This window comes from Numida meleagris, chromosome 18 (genome assembly GCF_002078875.1).
Source record: "Numida meleagris isolate 19003 breed g44 Domestic line chromosome 18, NumMel1.0, whole genome shotgun sequence".
Classification (NCBI taxonomy): domain Eukaryota; kingdom Metazoa; phylum Chordata; class Aves; order Galliformes; family Numididae; genus Numida; species Numida meleagris.
In genome coordinates this window covers 4412780-4432710 of record NC_034426.1, presented here as the reverse complement: position 1 = coordinate 4432710, position 19931 = coordinate 4412780, and the positions used below count along the sequence as shown (strand labels likewise).

Below are 19931 nucleotides of genomic sequence, written 5' to 3'. Positions count from 1 at the left end.
TTTCTTTTCTTTTTCCTTTCTTTATTAATCTTTTGTCTTGCTCCCACTGTTGGGTCATCTGCATCTGTCCTGGAGCCTGGCACAGTGGTTGCTGGGGCACAAACGGCACAGGGATCTGTGGGTTGTCCCTCTATGGTATGGGGACACTAAAGCAGGAACAAACCAAAACCCACTATCTCCTCCCCACTGACAGCTTCTACTTCCCAGGAGCTTCACTGCTATCCTGGTAACACTTTCTATTAAGAGTCCCTCCCACCGAGCTCCAACCCAAGGCATTCAGCCCAGCCCTGCATCCTTGTCATCGGCCCCTGCTCCATCCCTGCCATCAGTCCGCATCCCATCCCTGCCATCTGTCCCCAGGTCCCCACCATTGGTCCCCACTCCCGGCAGCTGCTTTGGGAACCAAACCCCATCCCTTTGCCCCCCAAAACAAAACACAGAAAAACCTAAACCAGAAAAGTTGGCAGGAGGGAGCCTGTGGTCAAGAGACGGGGGAGAGGATGAGCATGGCCAAGGAAGGCAGCAGCTCCCATCACCCCCACAGCAAACCCTCTGCACATCAATTTGGGGTTGTCAGCGCACATGACCCACGTTTTGGCCTCTTGCTGGCTTTACCCCTTCAAATGGTTTGAGAAGGAAACTCCTCAGTAAATGCCACCAATAAAGCATTTATACAGTGCTCCAACACACACATATCAATGACCAAGCCAATACATTGTTTGTTACAACCCTGTAGCCTGCAGTTTATAGCACAATTAGTTACAGGTTTTTATAGCATCTATTTAGTATTTTGAAGAAGAAAAGTTATAAATATAATTGTTATATTCTATTGTATTTTATAGACAGAAAAGTTGTATCAGTAATAATGACTCTCACCGCTTTGGCAGCATTACCCCACTCCCCAAAAACATGGGCAGGGGGCTGGCAGCCAACAGGGGCCGGGACATCCCCATCCACAGCAGTAATGGAGCTCCATTGCCCTCCCCATAAATGAACCCTTAGTATGAAGTGTTACCGCTCGCCAGCCACCGCTGTGGTTTTCCTCACTTGGATCTATGCCTACTGCAGAAATAACCTGCTCCCATCCTGGGGGGCTGGGGATGTCCCAGGTAGGACATCTTCGCGGGAAGAAGGAAGGAAAATGCCATTTTCTGCCCCAATACATGGTGACCAAGTGGTGACATGGGGTTGGGCGCAGCACTGGTGAGGATGCTCCTCCTGTCCTCCCACCTCAGTGAGCATCGTGGTTCCTGGACATGGCATCCCCTTCCCCATGGACTTCTTGTTGGAGATCCCCAGGTGTCCACACCACCCTGCGCCCCTTTATTTGGAACCCAATTAAAATCAGGTCTGTCCCCTTTGTTCTGTACCTGCCTCGCTGCTCCTTGCTCACGGCGCCGGACCCTGCAGCTCCACTGCAGCCCCAAAACCCTTTGTGTCTTCTTCCATCATCCACCCAGAAGAGCTGCTGGGACAGAAGGCTTTGGGAGAGCTCTATTGTATGAGCACCGATGGCCATTGCCTTGTTGGGACAGTGACCAACTCTATGGGCTCTGTCCTTGCTGGAGCAGCCCCCAACCACAAAAATGCCAACAGGGCACCTTGGCAATGGCATAGGCATGGTGCCCATGTGTCCCCCTGCCCTGAGCAGCTCATAGGGTTGGGTGGGGCTTTGGGGGAGGCATGAGCATCATTGGTTCTATTACGCAGACGGGGAAGAATGAGGAATGGGGCGGTTGGCTTGGTTGAATGACAGATTTGGGGCTCAGCATCCTGACCTTGGCATCGTGGCTCTGACAATGGGTACGTCCATCCATGACCCAAACCAATGCACATGGCTCAGACCCATGTCTCCTCATCATCCTCAGTGAGCCAACCACCGCTGTCACTCAATGAGGGTTTGGCACCCCCAGGCTGTGGGGGCTTTGGGGGGGCTGTGGGGCGATGCTGGCCCCGGGCACGGGGCACGCGCTGCCCCAGTGGGGTGGGAATGCGTGAGGGACCCTTCCCAGGCCGGTGGTCCCGCCGGGGACGCACCTTGGGCCGCAGCTTCAGCTTGTAGATGGAGGGCACACGCTCAGGTTTCTTCAGGCATCGCCGGGCTTTGGGCACAGTGCTCCGTGGGGTCTGGTCCCCCACCACTGGCCCCTCCATGGAGCCCCCAGCTGGGGTACTGGCACGCTGTGGGGTTGAGGGCTTTGGGGACTCGCAGTTGCCCATCCCCACAGGGCGCAGGGGCTGCCGGCTGCACATGAGCTCCTCCAGCACCTTCCCATAGTCAGGGGGTTGACAGTGCCTCCAGCACCCCTGCAGCCCGGAGGCACCTGTGTCGTGGCTGCAGATCCCCCCTGGTGCATCCAATGGCACCATGGGGCTCTCAGCGTCCTTGGGCGTTGGGCTGGGGGGGGAATGCCGGGGACTTTCCCCAGCAGCACAGCTCTCGCACCCATTCGCAAGATGGGTCAAAGGGGTGGGGGGCTGGGAGATGGCTGAGCTGGTTTTCTTCAGTGTTTTAATGCTGCTGTCTTGCTTTGGAGGTTGATTCTGGGAATTTTGGTGTGATGGTGGATGGCCACGTCCAAGGGCTCTCTGGTTCCCCTCCTTGGGGCTCTTCCTGCTCTGCGCTGCTCTGTGGGCATCCTGCTGCAGGCTGGGGGCACAGGCCTTGATGGGGCTGTGGGCTCGGGGTGTCACAGTGGTGGGGACCCCCACATGCCTGGAAGCCACCCCGGATGAGCCACCCCCTTGCCGAGTGCTTTTGGGACGCGGTGGTGCCAGGTGAGCACTGGGGGCCGTGCCCCTGCCCTGTGCTGCTGTCATGGGGAGGTTCTCATGTGGCTCCTTGGGGGTCCCCACAGTGCCCCGGGATGGGGTGGGTGCCCGCTGTGCAGCCCCATGCCTGGAGGAGATGGGTTGAGCAGGTGACCTTGGTGTTGGTGTCCTGCAAGCAGAGAGCCCGGAGAGGAGAGAGAACTCTCATCCAGCCCCACACCAGGTGCAAAGACGGGAGAAAAAGCACTACAGAAAGAGGTGATTTAGGGTACAAAGCCACTCGGTGCCTCACCTGCATGAAGGGACCCTCCGGGGCTGCGCTGGCTCCTGGCGAGGGCTGGGGGTGGTGGGGGTCCAGGGGTGGTGGCGGTGGCCGTGGGGTGTCCAGGTGACAGGGGGCAGTGGGCTCTGCGAGCGGCTGACCAACAGGGTGGGCTGTGTGCGGCCGGGGGCCGGGGGGGCCGCACAGAGCCGCACCTCGTGCTGCACCGGCTGCTGGGGGGGTCTGGTCCTGGAGAGCTGCTTGTGGGCTGCGGGGGAAGGACAGAGCTCAGCGGGGACCCTCCCCATTGCAGACCGCAGCCCCATGGAGCCCAAGAGCCTCCCTCCATGCCCTGTTAGTACGGGGCGCTCCTGCAGAGCTGAGTTCCATGCGGAAGGGGTTTCGGCCTTGCAATGGTCCCTCTCTTTCCAAAAGTCTGCCATGACCTCTAGCGGCCACCAGAGCCACCCAGCAAAAGCCATTCCCCCAAAGCAGCGAGTTCTCAGCAAAGCACCGGGATTAGGAGATCTCCAGCCCCTGCAAAAGCCCCGAAAGCAGTGACAAACACCCCAAAAAGCACCTAGCACCCCCAAGAGCACTGACAAAAACCCAAAAGGAATCAACAAATGCCCCAAAAGAATTAACAAACCACCCCAAGGCAACACCAGTGCCCCCTTCTCCCCTCCCATCATCAGAGCCAGGGCTGGGGGTGCGGGCACTCACAGAGCGAGGTGCAGCGGCACGGGTCGTGCTTGTCCAGGTAGTGCTCCAGCGTGTCCCAGCCACCCCCAACTCGCACCATGACGTGCTCCCGCAGGATCTGTGCCCAAAGCCATGCGATGTCAGCCCTGCTGGCGTCCCCCTACTTCATGGATAGTGCTCAAAAGCCCCACGTTGCCCCCATTTGGCAGATGACTATAGGGAAGAGGCTTTATGGGAGCAGAGTAGGACTCCTGATGCCCATGCCCTGGATGCATGAGATGCAGCAGACTCACCCGAACGAAGATGAGGGTGTCGGAGTCACCCACGCGGTATTTCCCTTCTGATACCTTGATCATGGGGAACTGGACAGGGCAGGTACAGTGGCTCACCAGGTGCTGGACCTGTGGGCAGCAGGGATGGGTCTGAACCAGAGCTCATAGGAAGGGGCCTGGGGTGGCTATCCCCATCATCCCCATACCCATCATCCCATCATCCCCATCCCCATCATCCCCATCATCCCCATACCCATCTTCCCCATCATCCCCATACTCATCATCCCTATCATCTCCATTCCCATCATCCCTATCCCCACATTTCCATCACCATCTCCATCACCATATCCCCATCACCACATCCCTATCCTCATCATCCCCAACATCCCCATCCCCACCTCCCCAAAATCCACATCCTGATCATCTCCATTCCCATCATCCCAGCCCCCATACCCATTGTCTCTATCAACCCCATCACCACCTCTCCATCATCTCCAGCCCCACCCTTCCCCATCCCAATCCCTGTTTCCACCCCCAATACCATCTGGTCGAGGTTGTGGAAGTCCCGGGGTTTCCTGGGGGGATGGGGCAGGGGGGTGTCTGCAGGAGGCAGGTCCATCTCCTGGCGGAGCTCCTCCTCGATCTCCTCCTCCATCTGCACCAGGGTGGGGGCACACATGCCGAAGCGGGCGGCACGACGCGCCAGCTCCAGCAGGCACAGCACAAAGTTCTTCTCGTTCTTCCTCAGCACCAGGTCCTCCGTCTCGAACATCAGGACGTCTGGGACAGGGCAGGGGTGCAACAAGGGCAAGAGCACGGATGGAGAGGAGTTGAAACGTGTAGATGTGGCACTGAGGGACATGGCTAGTGGGTAATATTGGTGGTAGGTAGACAGTTGGACTGGATGATCTCAGAGATATTTTCCAACCTTAAAGATTCTGTGATTCTATGACTCTACAAAGTTCTTTCCAAAGGAATGTTATTCCTCAGAGCACCATCTGTGCCCACCTTTCTTTGCCATCCCATAGACTCTAGGAATATGGCAGGGTCCAAAAAAGCATTGGGATAAATTCATAGAGGAAAAACCTCCCCCTTGAGCATCTACGTACAAAGATTTATCCATGCTTACCATGATGTTTTATGGAGTCCCAGAGCCCCAGCCCACTGGCTGGGTGAGCTGAGGGCATTTCACTCCATGCCCACGGCACTACTGTCAGTGGGGACAGGGGGACAGACCCCCTGCTCAGAGCCAGGACAGCTCCTTGTGTCCTTATGGCCATGATGGCCATGCATGGCACATGCCCTTTTCAGTCCCACCCCCAACCATTGAATCCAGAGAAGCTTTTTCAAGCCCAACTTGGTGCAGAGATCCCAGTGCTGGAGTGGCACCAGCTCTGGGGACACTGGAAATCACCAAGAGTGACACCAGGACGCACGCCACGTCATGGTGCTGCTGGGTCTTACCATTGATATCCATCTCCTTCCTGCACCACTGGATGAAGTTGGAGACGTTGTCCCTGGCCTGGAAGGTGCCCGGCTGAGCTCCTGGGTTGCAGGTGACGCCGGCAGTGGGCAGGCGGAGGTGCTGGGCTGCGCTGGGGCAGGCGCGGGCAAAGTCCTCAGCCACGCGGGTGATGTGGTTGGCATGGGAGCAGAGCACGGCCCCCGTCTCCAGCACCTCCAGGAAGGTGCCCACCTCGATATCCAGCTCGTAGAGCTCCTTCAGCCACTCAGCCAAGTCCTCCTTCATGGCGTACAGGTACTGCTGGCTGGACCCGTAGGGACGGATGCTCCGCACCGCAGCTCCCGGCGTCCCCATTGTGCCATAAGACCCCAAACTGGGAGGAGGCAAGGGGGATATGGGTGGTGGGGACGCAGGGAGATGCCCCAGCCCACCTCCCCACCCCACTCACCATGTGCTCTATGCCACCAGGAGGGTGACAGCGGGGTGCCGGAGCCCTGCTGGGGTCCCAATCGCCCTCCTGGGCAGTGGGTGTTTTGTTTCTTTCCCAAGAGCTGTTCTCTTCTCCTTGGTGATAAGGGACCGGCTGCAAACACTCCCTGTTAACCCTTCAGCACCCGCTCCTCCTCCAGCAGCACTGCTCCTCCTCTGTGCTCCATCGGGTGGGTTTGTCCCCCAAGGTCCCCAGGGATAGAGAGCAGCCCCTCAACACCCCAACCTGCTCAGAACCCCAAAAGCAGGAGGGGGGTTGCCCCACTTCTCACCACCCTGACACCCACCTGTGCTGCAGGTGGGGACATGGAGGCTCACCTGCAAATCTCTCCAAGCCCTGTTCTGTAAAAAAAAAAAATAATAATCACGAGGAGGGGTTCATTCACATGTGTTCCTCTGGGGTTCCTTGCTCTGTGCTCTGTGAGCAAGAAGCTGAGCTTCTCCGTGGGTGGCACAGCTCCAGGAGCTGGGGCTGCAGGGAAACGACGGGCATGGCGGTGAGTGGGCACCACGGGAATCCGCTGCCTCTCATAGGCTTCAGTGCAACATGAGGGCTTGCAAAATGAAATTGGCCAGCAATGTGCTCGCAGCATGGGGCTGGAAGAGGCTCTGGTGGGTTTGGGGGAGTCCCTGCTGCTGGGGGCACCGTCCTCTCCCTGCCAAGGCTCCTCTGGACGAGCCTGGTGTCATTTTGGGGGAGGAAATGCAAGAATCCCAGCTATTTCCCTGGGCTGGGGAATGTGCGGCAGGCGCCTGGCATGCCCTACGAGCAGCCCAGGAGGAGAAAAGGAGCCTTGTGACACTGAGAGGACCGTGACACAGCTCAGGGTGCATGTCCAATCCCCCCCCCCGCACCTTATGGGGTGCAGGAGCTGGAGCCGGAGAGACAGGGCTCTGCAAACATTGCAACATCACCAACTGTCCCCGCAGACAAAACAGCGCCTGGTCAATGGGCAGCATGTGTGGGATGCCTCGGCATGTCACGGCATGAAGGAAAGCAAACAAGGGGAGCACACACTGCTTGCTTTCTTTTGGGGAGATCAATCCAGAAAGCAGCTCCAACCCCTCTGCATGGACAAACCAAGCAATGCCCGCTCCAGCCCCACCTTCAGTACAGACCTTTTGGAAAACATGAGATGGTTTTTTTTAAAAAAAACACAACAGCCTGACATGAAAACCAGGGGGAATGCCAGCACTGTGAATCCAGAGGTTCATTTTATTCATCGTCAGGTCTCCAGGCCCCTGGAAAGCTGCAAGTGATGCTGCATTATTAGCATCTGATTTAAAATGAAACACTGCAGCCTCGTCTCTTTGGCAACACCAAAAAATCCCCTGAGATTTTGAGCTGCGTGTGTGCCCCGTGTCTGCACAGGAAGGGTTCATTCACAAATATCACAGAAAACAAACCCAAAGGCTCCAAGATCTCAAATCAGAACAGAACGGAAGGAGGTACAGGACTCAATAATATTTCAGAGAGGCCGAGCAGGGGACACTTGCCCTGCTCATGAGAGGAGCATAACCCTTATTAGACAGCAGAGAATCCACCCTGCCCATCCCCTGCTGCCCTCCAGGCCCTCTGTACCACCTCACAGCTCTTCCTTTCCCCTGTTCCTTCACCAGAAATCTCTACTTCCTCCCCAGAACCACACCATTTTGTTCAGAGCACCCTCAGAGCTGGGCTTATCCTGCAGTCTGCATTCCACCACTCCCAGGTACAGGGCAGCAAGGCCCCAGGTGCCACCTTTAGGAGTGATAAACCCATGCTTATAGAGACATAAACCTATGCTTATGTCCAAAAGTCTCTTCTTGTTTTAACCAAAAAACAGTCTCAGTTGCTCATTTAAAACCACTGAAGCACCAAAGCACCCATCAGTAAGGCATTTCTCTGCCTGATCATGGAAAAACAATAAAGAATTAACAAAAAACAGTCCTGGCTTGAAAAAAAAAATCCTGAAAGTAGCAGAAGTTGTACATTTGCAGTCTCCATGGCTTATACATGTTCTTATGGCTGAATCACAGCCCACCTGGTGATATGGGACCCTCCATCCCAGCCTCATCGCTGCTGTCCATGGTGCTGGACCTGGGGACCTCGGGACCCCTCGGACTGGGCAATGGGATGGGCTCAGCCACCATTTTGTCCCAGCAATGCTCAGCATTGGCTCAGAAGAGGACGTGCCCACCATTGGCATCCCAGCAGCCCATCCACGGCAGCTCGGTGGCCCACTTGCCATTGGCCACCACCTTCAGCTTGGCTTGGTTGAACTGCCAATAGCGGTCATCCCGAAAGAAGTAGAGGAAGCCATCGCGGTGCACCAAGGCCCCTGTTGTGCCAGGTGGTACACCATCCCAGTCTCGCAGGCTGCGAGGGTAGTAAGGCTCCAGGGTGAGGGTCTCCTCACTCAGCACAAAGTATTTAGCCCCTTTGAAGAGCACCAGGCGCCGGAGCTGCTGGAAGTAGAGGGCTGTGTCAGGGTGGCGGGGCAGGCCACGGGCGCTGCACTTCTGGGGGAAGCCGGATGTCAAAGTGGAGCCGTGGTAGTTCCAGCATCGTCCACCTGGGATGGAGCAGGGAGAGGCTCAGTGCCCGTATCAGCCAGGATCATAGACGCATTGAGGTTGGAAAGGACCTCTAAGGTCATCAAGGCCAACCACTAACCTAGCACTGCTGAGTCTACCACTAAACCACGTCCCCAGGCACCACATCTACACACTCCTTAAATAGCTCCAGGAATGGGGACTCAAACCCATACCTGGACAGTCTGTTCCAATGCTGCACAACCCTCTTTGTGAATAAATTTTTCCTAACACCCAATCTAAACATCCCTTGGTGAAACTTGAGGCCATTTTCTCTCGCCCTATCGCTTGGTCCTCACAGCCCATGGATTCCACCCATCCCAGCGGTGACCTGGCCCTGGGCATGTTCCCATTGGGCTTCCCCACAGAGTGGGTAGGGAAGAAGCAGCCCCACAGCACAGTGGCAAATCGGGCTCTCTTGTTGCCTATGCCACTGCAAGGAGGGATGGGGACGAACGGTTTTTTACAGCAGGACAGACCATCACTCACATCCCTCCCGTGCTGGGATAACCCAGAGTACTACAGAAATTCAGAGCAGCCCCAGATCTCCCCGCTGCAGCTGAGGCCATCCCCGCAGGGACATGCGGGTAGACAAAAGCTCCTTTCTGCTCCCGGGTCCTGCCCTGCAGAGGGGCTTCTGGCTCTCCCCCAGCTGCAACAACAAAGTCCCTTTCTGGCAGGCTGGTGAGCGGTTTCCATGACAAGCTCAGGCTGACCTCGGTGTCCCGGCTGCCTAGGCTGACCTTCCTCTGCCCTGACAGCTGTGCCACAGGCAGCTTACAGATAGCAGCAAGGCACCGGGGACAGGGCACAAATCATGAGAGCGCAGTGCTCAGCTCATCTTCTGGCAGCTGCACATTTTTGAAGGACCTAAAAATATGTCTAAGAACTAAAAATGTGCCTGATTTAGTTTTTAAACCCAGGGAATACTGCTCTCCGGACTGGGCTAATGGGGAAAGTGAGGCATGAGGCAGTGGGGGGATGATGCAAAACTTATTTGTGACCACAGCATCCTGGAGCCTACACCCATGGGTACATGTCACACTAAGGGACATGGTCTAGAGTGGACACAGCCATGGGTCGACAGTTGGATTGGATGATCTTATTGGTCTTTCCAACCTTAATGATTCTGATTCTATGATTCATGGGACTCAGCAACATCCCAGCCCCTTGGCACAGCATCAGGCTGGGATGCAAGTGGCAGATCTGGACAGATCGACCAGCACAACCCGTGTCTCACTGACCTTTGAAGAAGTAGAAGCTGTGGCTGAGTGGGGAGTAGGCACAGGCATCGATACCAGCAGGCAGGCCTGGCCAGCGCATGTGCAGGGGTTGGGGCTGGCTGGCATTGCCGCTGGCTGACACCACCCAGAAGTGGCTGCCTTTGAAGATGTACAGGTTGTGTTCCATGTCTGCAGGGCAGAGAGGATGATGAGAGCGAGAAGCTTGGTGCCACATCCCAAACCCAGCACTGTCCCACTGCCCCATCGCCTCTTATCCCTCCAACACCTGTGGGATGCCCATATGGGGCTGAGGACCAGATATTCCATTCCATTCCATTCCATTCCATTCCATTCCATTCCATTCCATTCCATTCCATTCCATTCCATTCCATTCCATTCCATTCCATTCCATTCATCACACTCCATTCCTTCCCATCATTCTCGGAATCTTATAGAGTGGGGATAAGCTGCTAGAGAGTTTGGCAGCGTTTGGGGAGAGGGCTCGCGGCCACGCACCAGCAGTTACAGCATCGAAGAAGGAGTGGCAGTAATAGGTGCTGAGGCTCTGCTGCTGATGTTCCTCACCATACAGGTCCCCACTCCAGTCCTGGAAGTGAGTGAAGACCCTTCCTGGCAGCTGGATGGCCAAGCCCCTGGAGGGCTTCCCTGTGATGGAGCAAGGTGAGAGCCATGGAGCAGGGCACGGAAGGAGGAGTACAAGGCTGGCAAGCCACCAGAGGGCATCAAACACTTGGTGTACCCCAGTCTGGTTCCTATTGCCCTCGGTACCAGTGGTGTGGACATGCTCCCACCTCTGCTCCTCACCCCCCACCCCAAAGACCATCTCCAAGTAGCACCCAACCGATGCTCACCATACAAGTTCTGGATGGCCAAGATGTCATCCCAGTTGAGAACGAAGTCCTTGCCGAGCTTCTTGTAGTAGGGTGACATGAGGGCACTCTTGGCAGGCGAGTGCTCCAGCCCCAGCGTGTGCCCCACCTCGTGCGCAACTACCACAAAGAGGTTGCGGCCTTTGCCACTGTGCAGGGACCAGCGCTCAGCGCTGTCGAAGTGGGCCTCTCCACGTCGGGGGAAGAAGGCATGGGCCAGGGCCCCCCCTGGGGACACAACAACAGCTCTGGGTTGCTTCAATAGACTTCAATTTTAGGTCTTTGGGGGGCTTCCCAAAGGGAAAATGGCTTCCTTGAGAATTGGCCTCTACTACAAGAAAGACATTGTGGACAAAGATGGACAGCAAAGCCGTGAAGGCTCTGGAGAACAGGTCTCATTGGGAGCGGCTGAGGGAATAGGATGGCTCAGTCTGGAGAAGAGGAGGCTCAGGAGGGACCTTATTGCTCTCTACAACGCTCTGAAAGGAGGTTGTGGCAAGCCGGGAGTCAGCTTTGCTTCCAGGTAACAGTGATAGGATGAGAGGTGACGGACTCAAGTTGTGCCAGGGGAGGTTCAGGTTGGGTACTAGGAAACATTTCTCCCAAAGAACTGCAAGGGATGTGGCGAGTGCATGGTGGGAGGGCTCCTTGAAGGCCATCACCATGTTTCAGCCATGACCAACAGGAGACCTACAGCTGCAGGACTGGGACTCAGGACCCCAAACCACCTTCACTTGAGCTGCTGGTGACTGGGAGACATCACCTCCACCCCAACACCCCCCAGCCGGGAAGAGCCCCCGTTGTAAAAGAGAAGCTTACGAGGAGGGAGCGACCAGCACCTGGCCCATCGAAGGCGTTGTTGAGCCCATCGTTGTGGTCCCCATGGAAGAAGGTCAGGCGGATGTCAGCCGGGCCATCCCGCGCTTCCCAAAACACCAGCGAGGAGACGTTGCTCCAGAGCTCGAAGGCGGCCCTGACGGCCAGGCGCACCTCGTGCTGCGGCAGGTACGGGGGCCAGTTCACCACGCGGTACGTCAGGTGCCGCTTGTGCCACTTGCTGCCTGCGGGACGGGCACTGCTCAGGAGCTGAGCCGGCTCTGATGGAGCCACCACCAGGTGCTGCCCCAGGGACCAGGACAGACCTTGCCTGGGACAGGAGCTGGAGCACCCGACTGGAGCTCTCCTTGCCTTGTTGCTCTTCCCAGGGCCAAATCCAGATCCCGACCCACTGGGCTCGGTGCCCAGTCCAAGGACTGGATTCCAAGGAAGGAAAGCAAAGGCACCAAGGGGAAAATGATTAGGGAGGATGCTCACATCTGGCCGGGGGCGAATGGGAGTGGGAGAGAAGCCATGGGGCTGCACTGGGAATACGTGGGTGCTGGAGCCAGTGTCGAGGCGTGGGAGAAGCAATGGAGCTGCAGCACCTGCCCTGCTCCAGATGTGCAGGAAAGGGGAAGGACAGGGTTGCACAGCACTCTGCAGACACACGATGGCAATGCTCTGCAGACACAATAATTCCTTGCAGCAAATCAAAGTGACGCCAATATCCCTATCTACAGCCCAGGAGAACTGGGTGAGGTCTGGGACAGGCTCAGTGCCTGGCTGCTCTGGGGCAGGGCAATAGGGGTGACCACACGCTGGAGCTGGTTTGGGTACATATAATGACCATTACCTCCTATGCACCTGTCCCATGAAGCTGGGGAAGAAAAACAAAGCCTGGAGAGAAATGCCCCTTAGCCATAGTTTTTGGCAGTTCCACCCAGATGTGACCCTTGGGGCACACATGGTCCCTGCTGCTCCTTAGTGCCTGGATGGCCACAGCTCTGAGATGGCACCCAGCGTCCCACCTGTCCCTGCATGCAGAGCCCTCCTGCAGCACAGACACATAGCATTGCAGGGACCAAGACCGGCAGCTCTGGTGAATATTAAAGCCCAGCAAGGTGCCCAGAACAAAGCCCAGCTGAGGACATCCCGCTGTGCACATCCCGGTGCTGCAGCTGGGGCTGGTGACCCTGCCGAGGTATCCCGCAGCGGCTGGCAGCGTGCTGGCTGACAAAGCCCTTTGCTGGCTCAGCTGTGGCTTCCTGCTCCAAGGCAGATAAACAGCCAGCTGAGCACAAAGCCATGCGCCTTCCTGCCCGGCGCCGGACACCCTGTCCCCCCCTCTGTCCCGCCAGCACTGCTCCAGGCCCCAGCCTGCTGCCAGCCAGGTGCCCCAGCATCCCTGCAGCAGGGAGCTGAGCAGCTGAATGCCTTTTGCTGCCCCCAAAAGGAACTTTTGGGGGTCACAAGCTGAGGATGGAAAGCACAGAACTGAGCTGCGCCCTGCTCCATCCCTTGGCTTCATCCCTTGACTCCATCCAGCTGTGCCACGGGCAGAGGAGCTGACAAGGCACCGAGCCCTGCCTCAGTCTCACCCTCATTTTTCCCACATCCTGTTTGCACAGCTGCTCCCATCCCTCCCGCTCTCTAGGAACCACGCTATCCATCCACCAGCCCAGCACCCCTGGGCCCAGACCCCAGCGCTCACCGTGCTGCATGGAGCGCCGGCGGCGCGGGGCAGCGGGGCGGCTCTCCCCATCGCCCGTCCCGCAGCGAGGACGGCCCATCTGCCGCAGCGTGGGGACATCCAGCACCCCGCTGGGTGGGAGGTGGCTCACGCGCTGGAAATCCCTACGAAGGAAGGAAGATGTCAAAGCCCCGCATTTCCCGGTATCGATGCCTGGAGCCCGGCCAGGGCTTCCCCCCCCGTGCCAGCTTTGTGCCCCGCTGGCAGGAGCGCATCCGGGAGATAATGCCAAATCCCAAACCCTCTGAGATGTCCAAACCTCGGCCTAGCTGCTGACATTGTTGTAATGGGGACAGCAGGCCATAAAAGGCAAATAATCCAGCGCCAGCGGGCTGTGTTTCTCGGCAGCTCGTGCTTCGGTATCTGGCAGCGAGAGAGCCCCGAGCTGCAAAACGCATCACCCGGGGCACACAGCTCCCATGCAGCCTGAGGAGATGCACTGCTGCTGGTGTTAAAGCAAAGGCTCCTACCTCAGCGCTGCTGCGAACTCCACAGGGCTGAGCTGGCCTGGCTGCAGTGTTCCCAGGTAGCCGTATTTCTGCAGGAACAGCTGTGGGGACAGAAATGGGAGAGGGGATGGACATGGGACAAGTTCAGGATATGTTCACTTGTGTAAGGATAAAGATGTGGTGGGAGAGAGCATAGCAAACCCAGGAATTCCTGTCTATTGCTTCGTTAGACCTTGATGATTCCCACGACATGAGTGCATGCACTTGGACAGCTTCATGTGCCTTTTGCTCATTTTTGACAGACCTTGGGTTTTTGGCCATGTCCCCATGGAGGCAGATTGCACAATGCCATCCACACCAGGGCCTTGCAGACCCACCCACCCATCTCCAACCACCAGCAACTCAATGCAATGTCTGCAGCAATGCCCACAATGCAGACTTCAGCAGGGCCAGGCCGGGCAAGGCCAGCCCCAAGACTGCAGGCCATCCCCATCCCATCTCATCCCTGATCCATCGCTATCCCATCCCTTTCTCCATCTCTATCCTATCTCCATCAACAACTCATCCATATCCTCAACCTCATTCCAACCCCATCCCATCCTACCCCATCCCTATCCCCACCCCATTCCCAACTCCATCCCCATCCCCATCCCCAGGCAGGATGTGCAGCTGAGCAGGGACACACATGGGGCAGTTGGCTCTGCCAAGCCATTCTTCTCCTTATCGCCCATTGTAAAGGATGGAAATCGTCGGGCTGAACTTGCTCCAGCACATAAACTGCATTTCAAAGAAAACAAGCGTTTCCCCATGCCCCGGCTGCCCCCAGCTTTCTGAGAGGTTTAGCAGTGATTTTTCCAGGAATGCTCCACACCCGTCTCCCCCATCCCAAGGGGACAGGCAGAGCCGCCTCCCTGCATCCTGTTAGTGAGTAGGCACGGCATTAAGGGGACGGGGAGTTAAAAGGGAAAGTGGCTGCCTGGCCATGCACAGCCCTGCACGTGGGGATGTGGATGCACCGTGAGAACCCCGAGCAGAAAGTTTTGGGTCTCAACTGCCCTGCGTGGCCCATGCCTTTCCTACCACAACTTTTCACAGAGTCATTAAGGTTGGAAAGGACCTCTCAGATCCTCAAGCCCAACCCCAGCCCACCCCACCATGCCCACTGACCACGTCCCTCAGTGCCACATCTCCATGGTTCTGGAACACCTCCAGGGATGGTGAACCCCCACCTCCCTGGGCAGCCTGTGCTAGTGCATCACCACACTAAAACATGACAACTGGAAGCTGGTTCCTGTCTGGTAATCCCATCCTTGAAGCATGAAAATGATTTTTCTCCACCATGAGCTCATGAATACTTCAAAACCCATCTGGGCAAGGCTGGGTGCATGGCAATAAGAGAACAACCACCACAGCAGCTGTTCCCAAGCATCTCCAAAATGTTCACCACCAAACTGTTCCCATGCCGCTCATTACTGTCACTCTCTAGATTGCCTCTGGCTGTGACACTCAGACAGTTTTGGGACCATTTCATGCCCAGGACCCGCAGCGTTCAGCCCCTCCTGCCCCCAACAGGGAATGGCTCTTTTCCATACAACGGGAAAAGAAAAACAGCAGGAAGCCAAGAGCCATGAAATATGCCCAGCTCCCCCTCCGCACCAGGAGGGAAACGAGGAGAGGAAGGTCTGGCTGCCGGGATTACCGTGGGGCTGCAGGGGATGGAGGGGCCCTTCCCGGTGCACAGCCCTCCCATACAGCCCTGGAAACCAGCTGAGAGCCACAGCCAAGGAAACACCTTGCCCCGACTGCAGGCATCTCAGGGGGCAGGCAGCCAGCAGCACGCAGCCGGACCTCCCTCCTCAGGACCGGGACAACAACAGCCCCCAGACAGCCCCCCCGCCAGATGCTCCATTCCTGGCCCCTTTCCACCATTGAAGTACCAGGAACACTCAGACGAGCATCTTCCCCTGCCTGCAGGGCGGCTTGCGGTGACCGCTGTCCCCTTTGGACACAGCGCAGCCAACAGCGTCCCACGAGCCAGCATGGGCCGAGCACCCCCAGCTCCACCCCACATCGCTTTGGCACCAGCCGGTGCTGGTAGAGCTTCCCTGCTTGGTTCCCTGCAGATACAGGGAGAGCTGCAGCCAGCACCACTGAGTTTTGGCACCGCTGGGTTCTGGCACAAGCACGCACAGGTCGCTGCCTGCCGGGATGGTTGTGGATGCCTCCACCTCCCTCTGCTCTCCCAAACACATTCCTGTCCGCATTCGCAGCCCCTTAGGCACAATCCTCATGTCTCTTTGTTTGAGTGTGTGTGTTAAGTGTATGTATAAAGTTACATACACATACACACAGAGACATACAAGAAGGGAGATAGACGCGGAGCTGGGCTGTGCTCCCAGTTGGGAGGGTGGGGGCTGACCCCATAGGATGGGGCTGATGGATTTGGGGATTCCATCTTTGCCATCAGTGGGATGGGAGCAGAAGCATCACACACAGAATCAATCACAGAATGGTTTGAGTTGGGAGGGGCCCTTAAAAGCCATCAGGTCCCACTGCCTGCAGTGCACAGGGACACCCACAGCTCCATCAGAGCTCAGAGCCCCTCCAGCCTGACCCTGTGGGTCTGCAGGGATGGGGGGAGCACCCCTCTCTGCGCAGCCTGTGCGGTGCCTCACTGCCCTCATTGGAAACAACTTCTTCCTTATATCCAGTCTAAATCTCCCTCTAAAGCTGCCAGGCTGCGTGCTGCTGAGCGCTGGCCTGGCTCCTATCCGGCCTGCAGATAACGAGATGACTGGATGTAAACATGTTTCAAATTAAACACCCCAACTTGAGCTGCAATTGTCATGAAAATGAGAGCAGTGAAAACAAGGCATTCGCCAGGAGCACAGCCCAAGGGGACATTTTCACCTCTACGCTTCCACAGCCCTTTGTTGCTAACTCCGGCCATCCTAAAAGCAATAATAATAATAATAACAACTTAAAAAACAAAAAACAAAAAACAAAAAACAAAAAAAAAAACCCACCAACTTTAGATGCAACGTCTGATACTAAGCGAGAATCTCAGCTCCCAGAAGGGACAGCACGCCGACGCCCCACGTAGAGAAAAGCCGAACCCCGCCGCGCCCCAGCACTCAACCCCTCCCCGCTCCCCGCCCGCCCCATTCATTCCCCGCACCGCTCTCCTACCTCTGCCCTCCGCCGCTCGCCCCGCACCGCCGCGCCCCGCACGGCCGCCAGCAGCAGCAGCAACAGCCCCAGCTCCGCCCGCAGCCCCATGGCCGCACCGCACCGCACCGCACCGCACCGCGCTCCGCTGCTCCGCCCGCAGCCCCGCCCGGGGGCTGAGCTCCGCCCGCGTGTGCCGAGCGTGCCCCGGGGCTGCGGGGGCAGGACGAGGGTGCGGGGCCAAGAGGGTGGCTGTAAGCTTCGGGGTGGCTGTAGGGTTCGGGGTGGCTGTAGGGTTCGGGGTGGCTGTAGGGTTCGGTGCCCCTCTGCCCCCCACTCGCGCACTGGGGGCTGTGCTCTCCTCCAGTTGTCCGCAACCGCTGGGTTCTCCCCTGGATCCGGCCCCTCTGTTTGCTCCCCTTACTATGTTGTTTTCATTTAACCAAAGCAGAAGGATGTTTTGGCGGTGCTTTGGTTCGGAAAAATAATAGGATGTGACTTAGAGCTGCTTTGTTTTCGCGCCAGCTCCCGCCGCACGCCCCTCGGAAAGCCCACGACCCTCTCTGCGTCCAGCCCCCAGAGCTCCGGGAGCAGCCGTCACCTGCAGGACCCTGGGCGCCTTGGGGCAGCACGGGGTGGGGGGGGCGGAGGGGTTCGAGAACAAAGGGATTGGTGCAACGCAGGACGGTAAGGAACGGGGAAAGGCTGGCAGCGGGATGGGAGGAAGAGGAGGGGGCTGGGTGATGAGGAGAGGGGCACGCACGGCGGGCGCAGGTCGGAGCTGAGCTTCCTTTCCAAACAAGAGCGGCTCTGTCTGCAAAAGCGGCCGTGTTTGGCCCGTCTCTAGGAAGCGACCGATCCATCTGCTGTTCCCCTTAAGAATAGGGGTGAGGAGGAAGCCTGGCTCGGGCCCAGCAGCAGCAGGAAGCGCCGTGGCTGCTTGGATTGCAGGGAAGGGCTGGGGGCACCTGGTGCCGCTGCGTCAGTCCTTGCTCACGATGGGTGCTGGCACGGGCTGGGAAGAGCTGAGTTCTCGTGGCTCAGCGGGTGGTGGCACTGACAGCCCTCAACCCACACCTCGTTGGTGCCCGGCCATGGTGGGGAGCACCGGGTGCAGTCAGCACAGCACCAAGGCCACCAGCCCCGGAGCTCACCCGCAGCGCTGAGCACCATGAATCGCTGCCCACGAAGCGGAGTTACGAAACAGCGCTGGCACAGCACCCATAGTGCTGAGCAGCCCGTGGTTACCGTGACTGATAAGCGAATAGCAACAGCGTTCCTGCTGTCTGGCAGTTCCTGCCTGCACGGACACAGTGCACGAGAGCTCTAGGTGGAACTCCCCCGTCTGCCTCCCCTGCCCCACAGCTCTTCTCCAAACCCTTCTGCTTGGCGTCCGTGCACCACTCGAGTTCCAGCAGATGTCCCGACGTCAGAAAACAGGCGTGGAAGGACGGCTCGCTCTTCCCAGCCCTTTTGCCAAAGCAATTTCCCCAGCAACACCATCTGCTAGGGACGATGTCCCACGAGCTCTCTGCTATCCTGGAAATGAGAATTCCCATTTCTAGATTACACAAAGCAGCATGGGCTGAGCCCCGGCCCCAAACCCCGAGCTTATTTGGCTCTCCCTGACATTGCTTAGCTCCCCTAGCTGTGTTTCAGCTCTGCAGTGATCGTACGCCTCTCCTGCATTGGCATCCTCCCACAAGGCTTTGCTCCATAAAGTCATTGTTGAGCTTGGCAAGGGCGAGATGTGTTTTTATAAATAAACCCCACCAGCATTCCATACAGGACTGATTTCCAAAACTAAAACCTCATGGCATAGAAAAATACACTGCAGGCTAGATCACAGAAAGAGATGGAGGCAGCACGGAGCTGCTCCCAGCCCAACCGTTCCCTCGATGGGAATCACCTCTCACTTTTCTCCCAGCACCTACTGGGGTGAAATTCATTGCAGGATTTGTGAGATGTGCCCTTTATTTTCTATTTGGCTGCTAGCATGCCAAAAAGCAAAAGGGAGCTTGTTTACCTTACACTTACCCTGCTGAACGTGAGGAAGTTGCTGAGAAAATCTGCAGTGCTGCAGGACTTTGCAAACAGCTGGCGGCAATGACATGGTTAAAGAATCATCTGGGTTTCTATCTTTTACAGACCATATCTTCCCAGGGCTCCCACATTAATTTAACTCTCTGCACCAACTGAAAACCACAAGTGCCAGCAAACCAGCACCGCCCCTTCCCTGTCTGACTTATAAGACAAAACAGCTGCTGACAAAGATGTTTTCACGGTCTTAAAAAGCATGTAGGAGCACAGGTTGTCTTGCCCCAGAGTAGAAGGGATCACAAACAAAGCAAACATTCAGCATCACTGCCAGGCTGGGAAGGTGGTGACAGCTCCAGCAGTTTCTCACTTGAATGCTGCTCTGCTGAGTAATCCAGCTGGTAATGACTGCGCTCTTAGCCTGGGGGAAAAAGCAAGTTTGGAGCTTTAGAAAGTCTGAGAGGGAGCTAGAGCTGTTGAGAACTGCTGTCCCCAGTGTCACAAGTGGCAGCTTTCCAACCACCATCACTTGCCCCCAGGGGAACGTGGGGCCGTGCCATGCCTGCTGCGGGACAGTTACATTTATAGACTTCACCCCAAGCTAGGAAGCTGGGTCGCAGACATTAACAAAAGCTATTTTTGTTCAGTTCTTTGTAAGCTCTGAACAACATGGCTGGGAGGCCACCGAGATTGCACAGCTGCATGCCCAGTTATCTGGATTATAGATACAGAGCCTGAAAATGTGCAGCTTGCAGAGCGACCCAGTGCGAGGAGTGAGAATCCTCCTCTCTTCAGCCCTTGGCTTCAGTGCTGAATTCCAGATGCTTACCATGTGCCCATCTGGACATCGTCCACATCCTTTCTCAAAGATGAAACTGCTGCACGCAACACTTAATTCTCTATCATCCACGTTTCAAAAGCAGCAATTAAAACGTAGAGTGATACGTAGCGAGTTACCTTTTTCTTCTTCTGAAGCCGTTCCACCTCGTTTTTGGAGATGTCGCTGGGATGTGACGAGCTCCTGGAGGCACAAGAGCACACTGCCACCTGCCTGCTCCT

The 19931-nt window shown here is 56.9% G+C and overlaps 2 protein-coding genes across 5 annotated transcripts; both read right to left on the bottom strand.

Annotated features, from left to right (window-relative positions):
• On the bottom strand, positions 1-6233 carry GAS2L2 (growth arrest specific 2 like 2). 3 transcript variants are annotated; one of them, XM_021415365.1, is made up of 9 exons: positions 5922-6233; positions 5473-5846; positions 4550-4788; positions 4030-4137; positions 3758-3854; positions 3065-3302; positions 2038-2941; positions 1371-1465; positions 1-91 (listed from the first exon to the last, which is right to left on the bottom strand). In XM_021415365.1, the coding sequence occupies exons 2-9, from the start codon at positions 5825-5827 to the stop codon at positions 55-57; spliced, it is 2073 nt and encodes a 690-aa protein (XP_021271040.1). In that variant the 5' UTR covers positions 5828-5846; positions 5922-6233; the 3' UTR covers positions 1-54. The 3 variants fall into 3 exon arrangements, with proteins under 3 accessions (XP_021271040.1, XP_021271037.1, XP_021271038.1); XM_021415362.1 differs by lacking the exon at positions 1-91 and having other exon boundaries at positions 653-1465; positions 5922-6208; XM_021415363.1 differs by lacking the exon at positions 1-91 and having other exon boundaries at positions 1323-2941; positions 5922-6202.
• On the bottom strand, positions 7159-19460 carry MMP28 (matrix metallopeptidase 28). Of its 2 annotated transcripts, XM_021415370.1 has the most exons (10): positions 18873-19460; positions 16857-18374; positions 13689-13768; positions 13180-13322; positions 11792-11902; positions 11489-11710; positions 10632-10877; positions 10276-10425; positions 9781-9948; positions 7159-8517 (listed from the first exon to the last, which is right to left on the bottom strand). In XM_021415370.1, exons 2-10 carry the CDS (start codon positions 16944-16946, stop codon positions 8123-8125), a joined length of 1605 nt encoding a protein of 534 aa, XP_021271045.1. In that variant the 5' UTR covers positions 16947-18374; positions 18873-19460; the 3' UTR covers positions 7159-8122. The 2 variants fall into 2 exon arrangements, with proteins under 2 accessions (XP_021271045.1, XP_021271046.1); XM_021415371.1 differs by lacking the exon at positions 11792-11902 and having other exon boundaries at positions 18873-19439.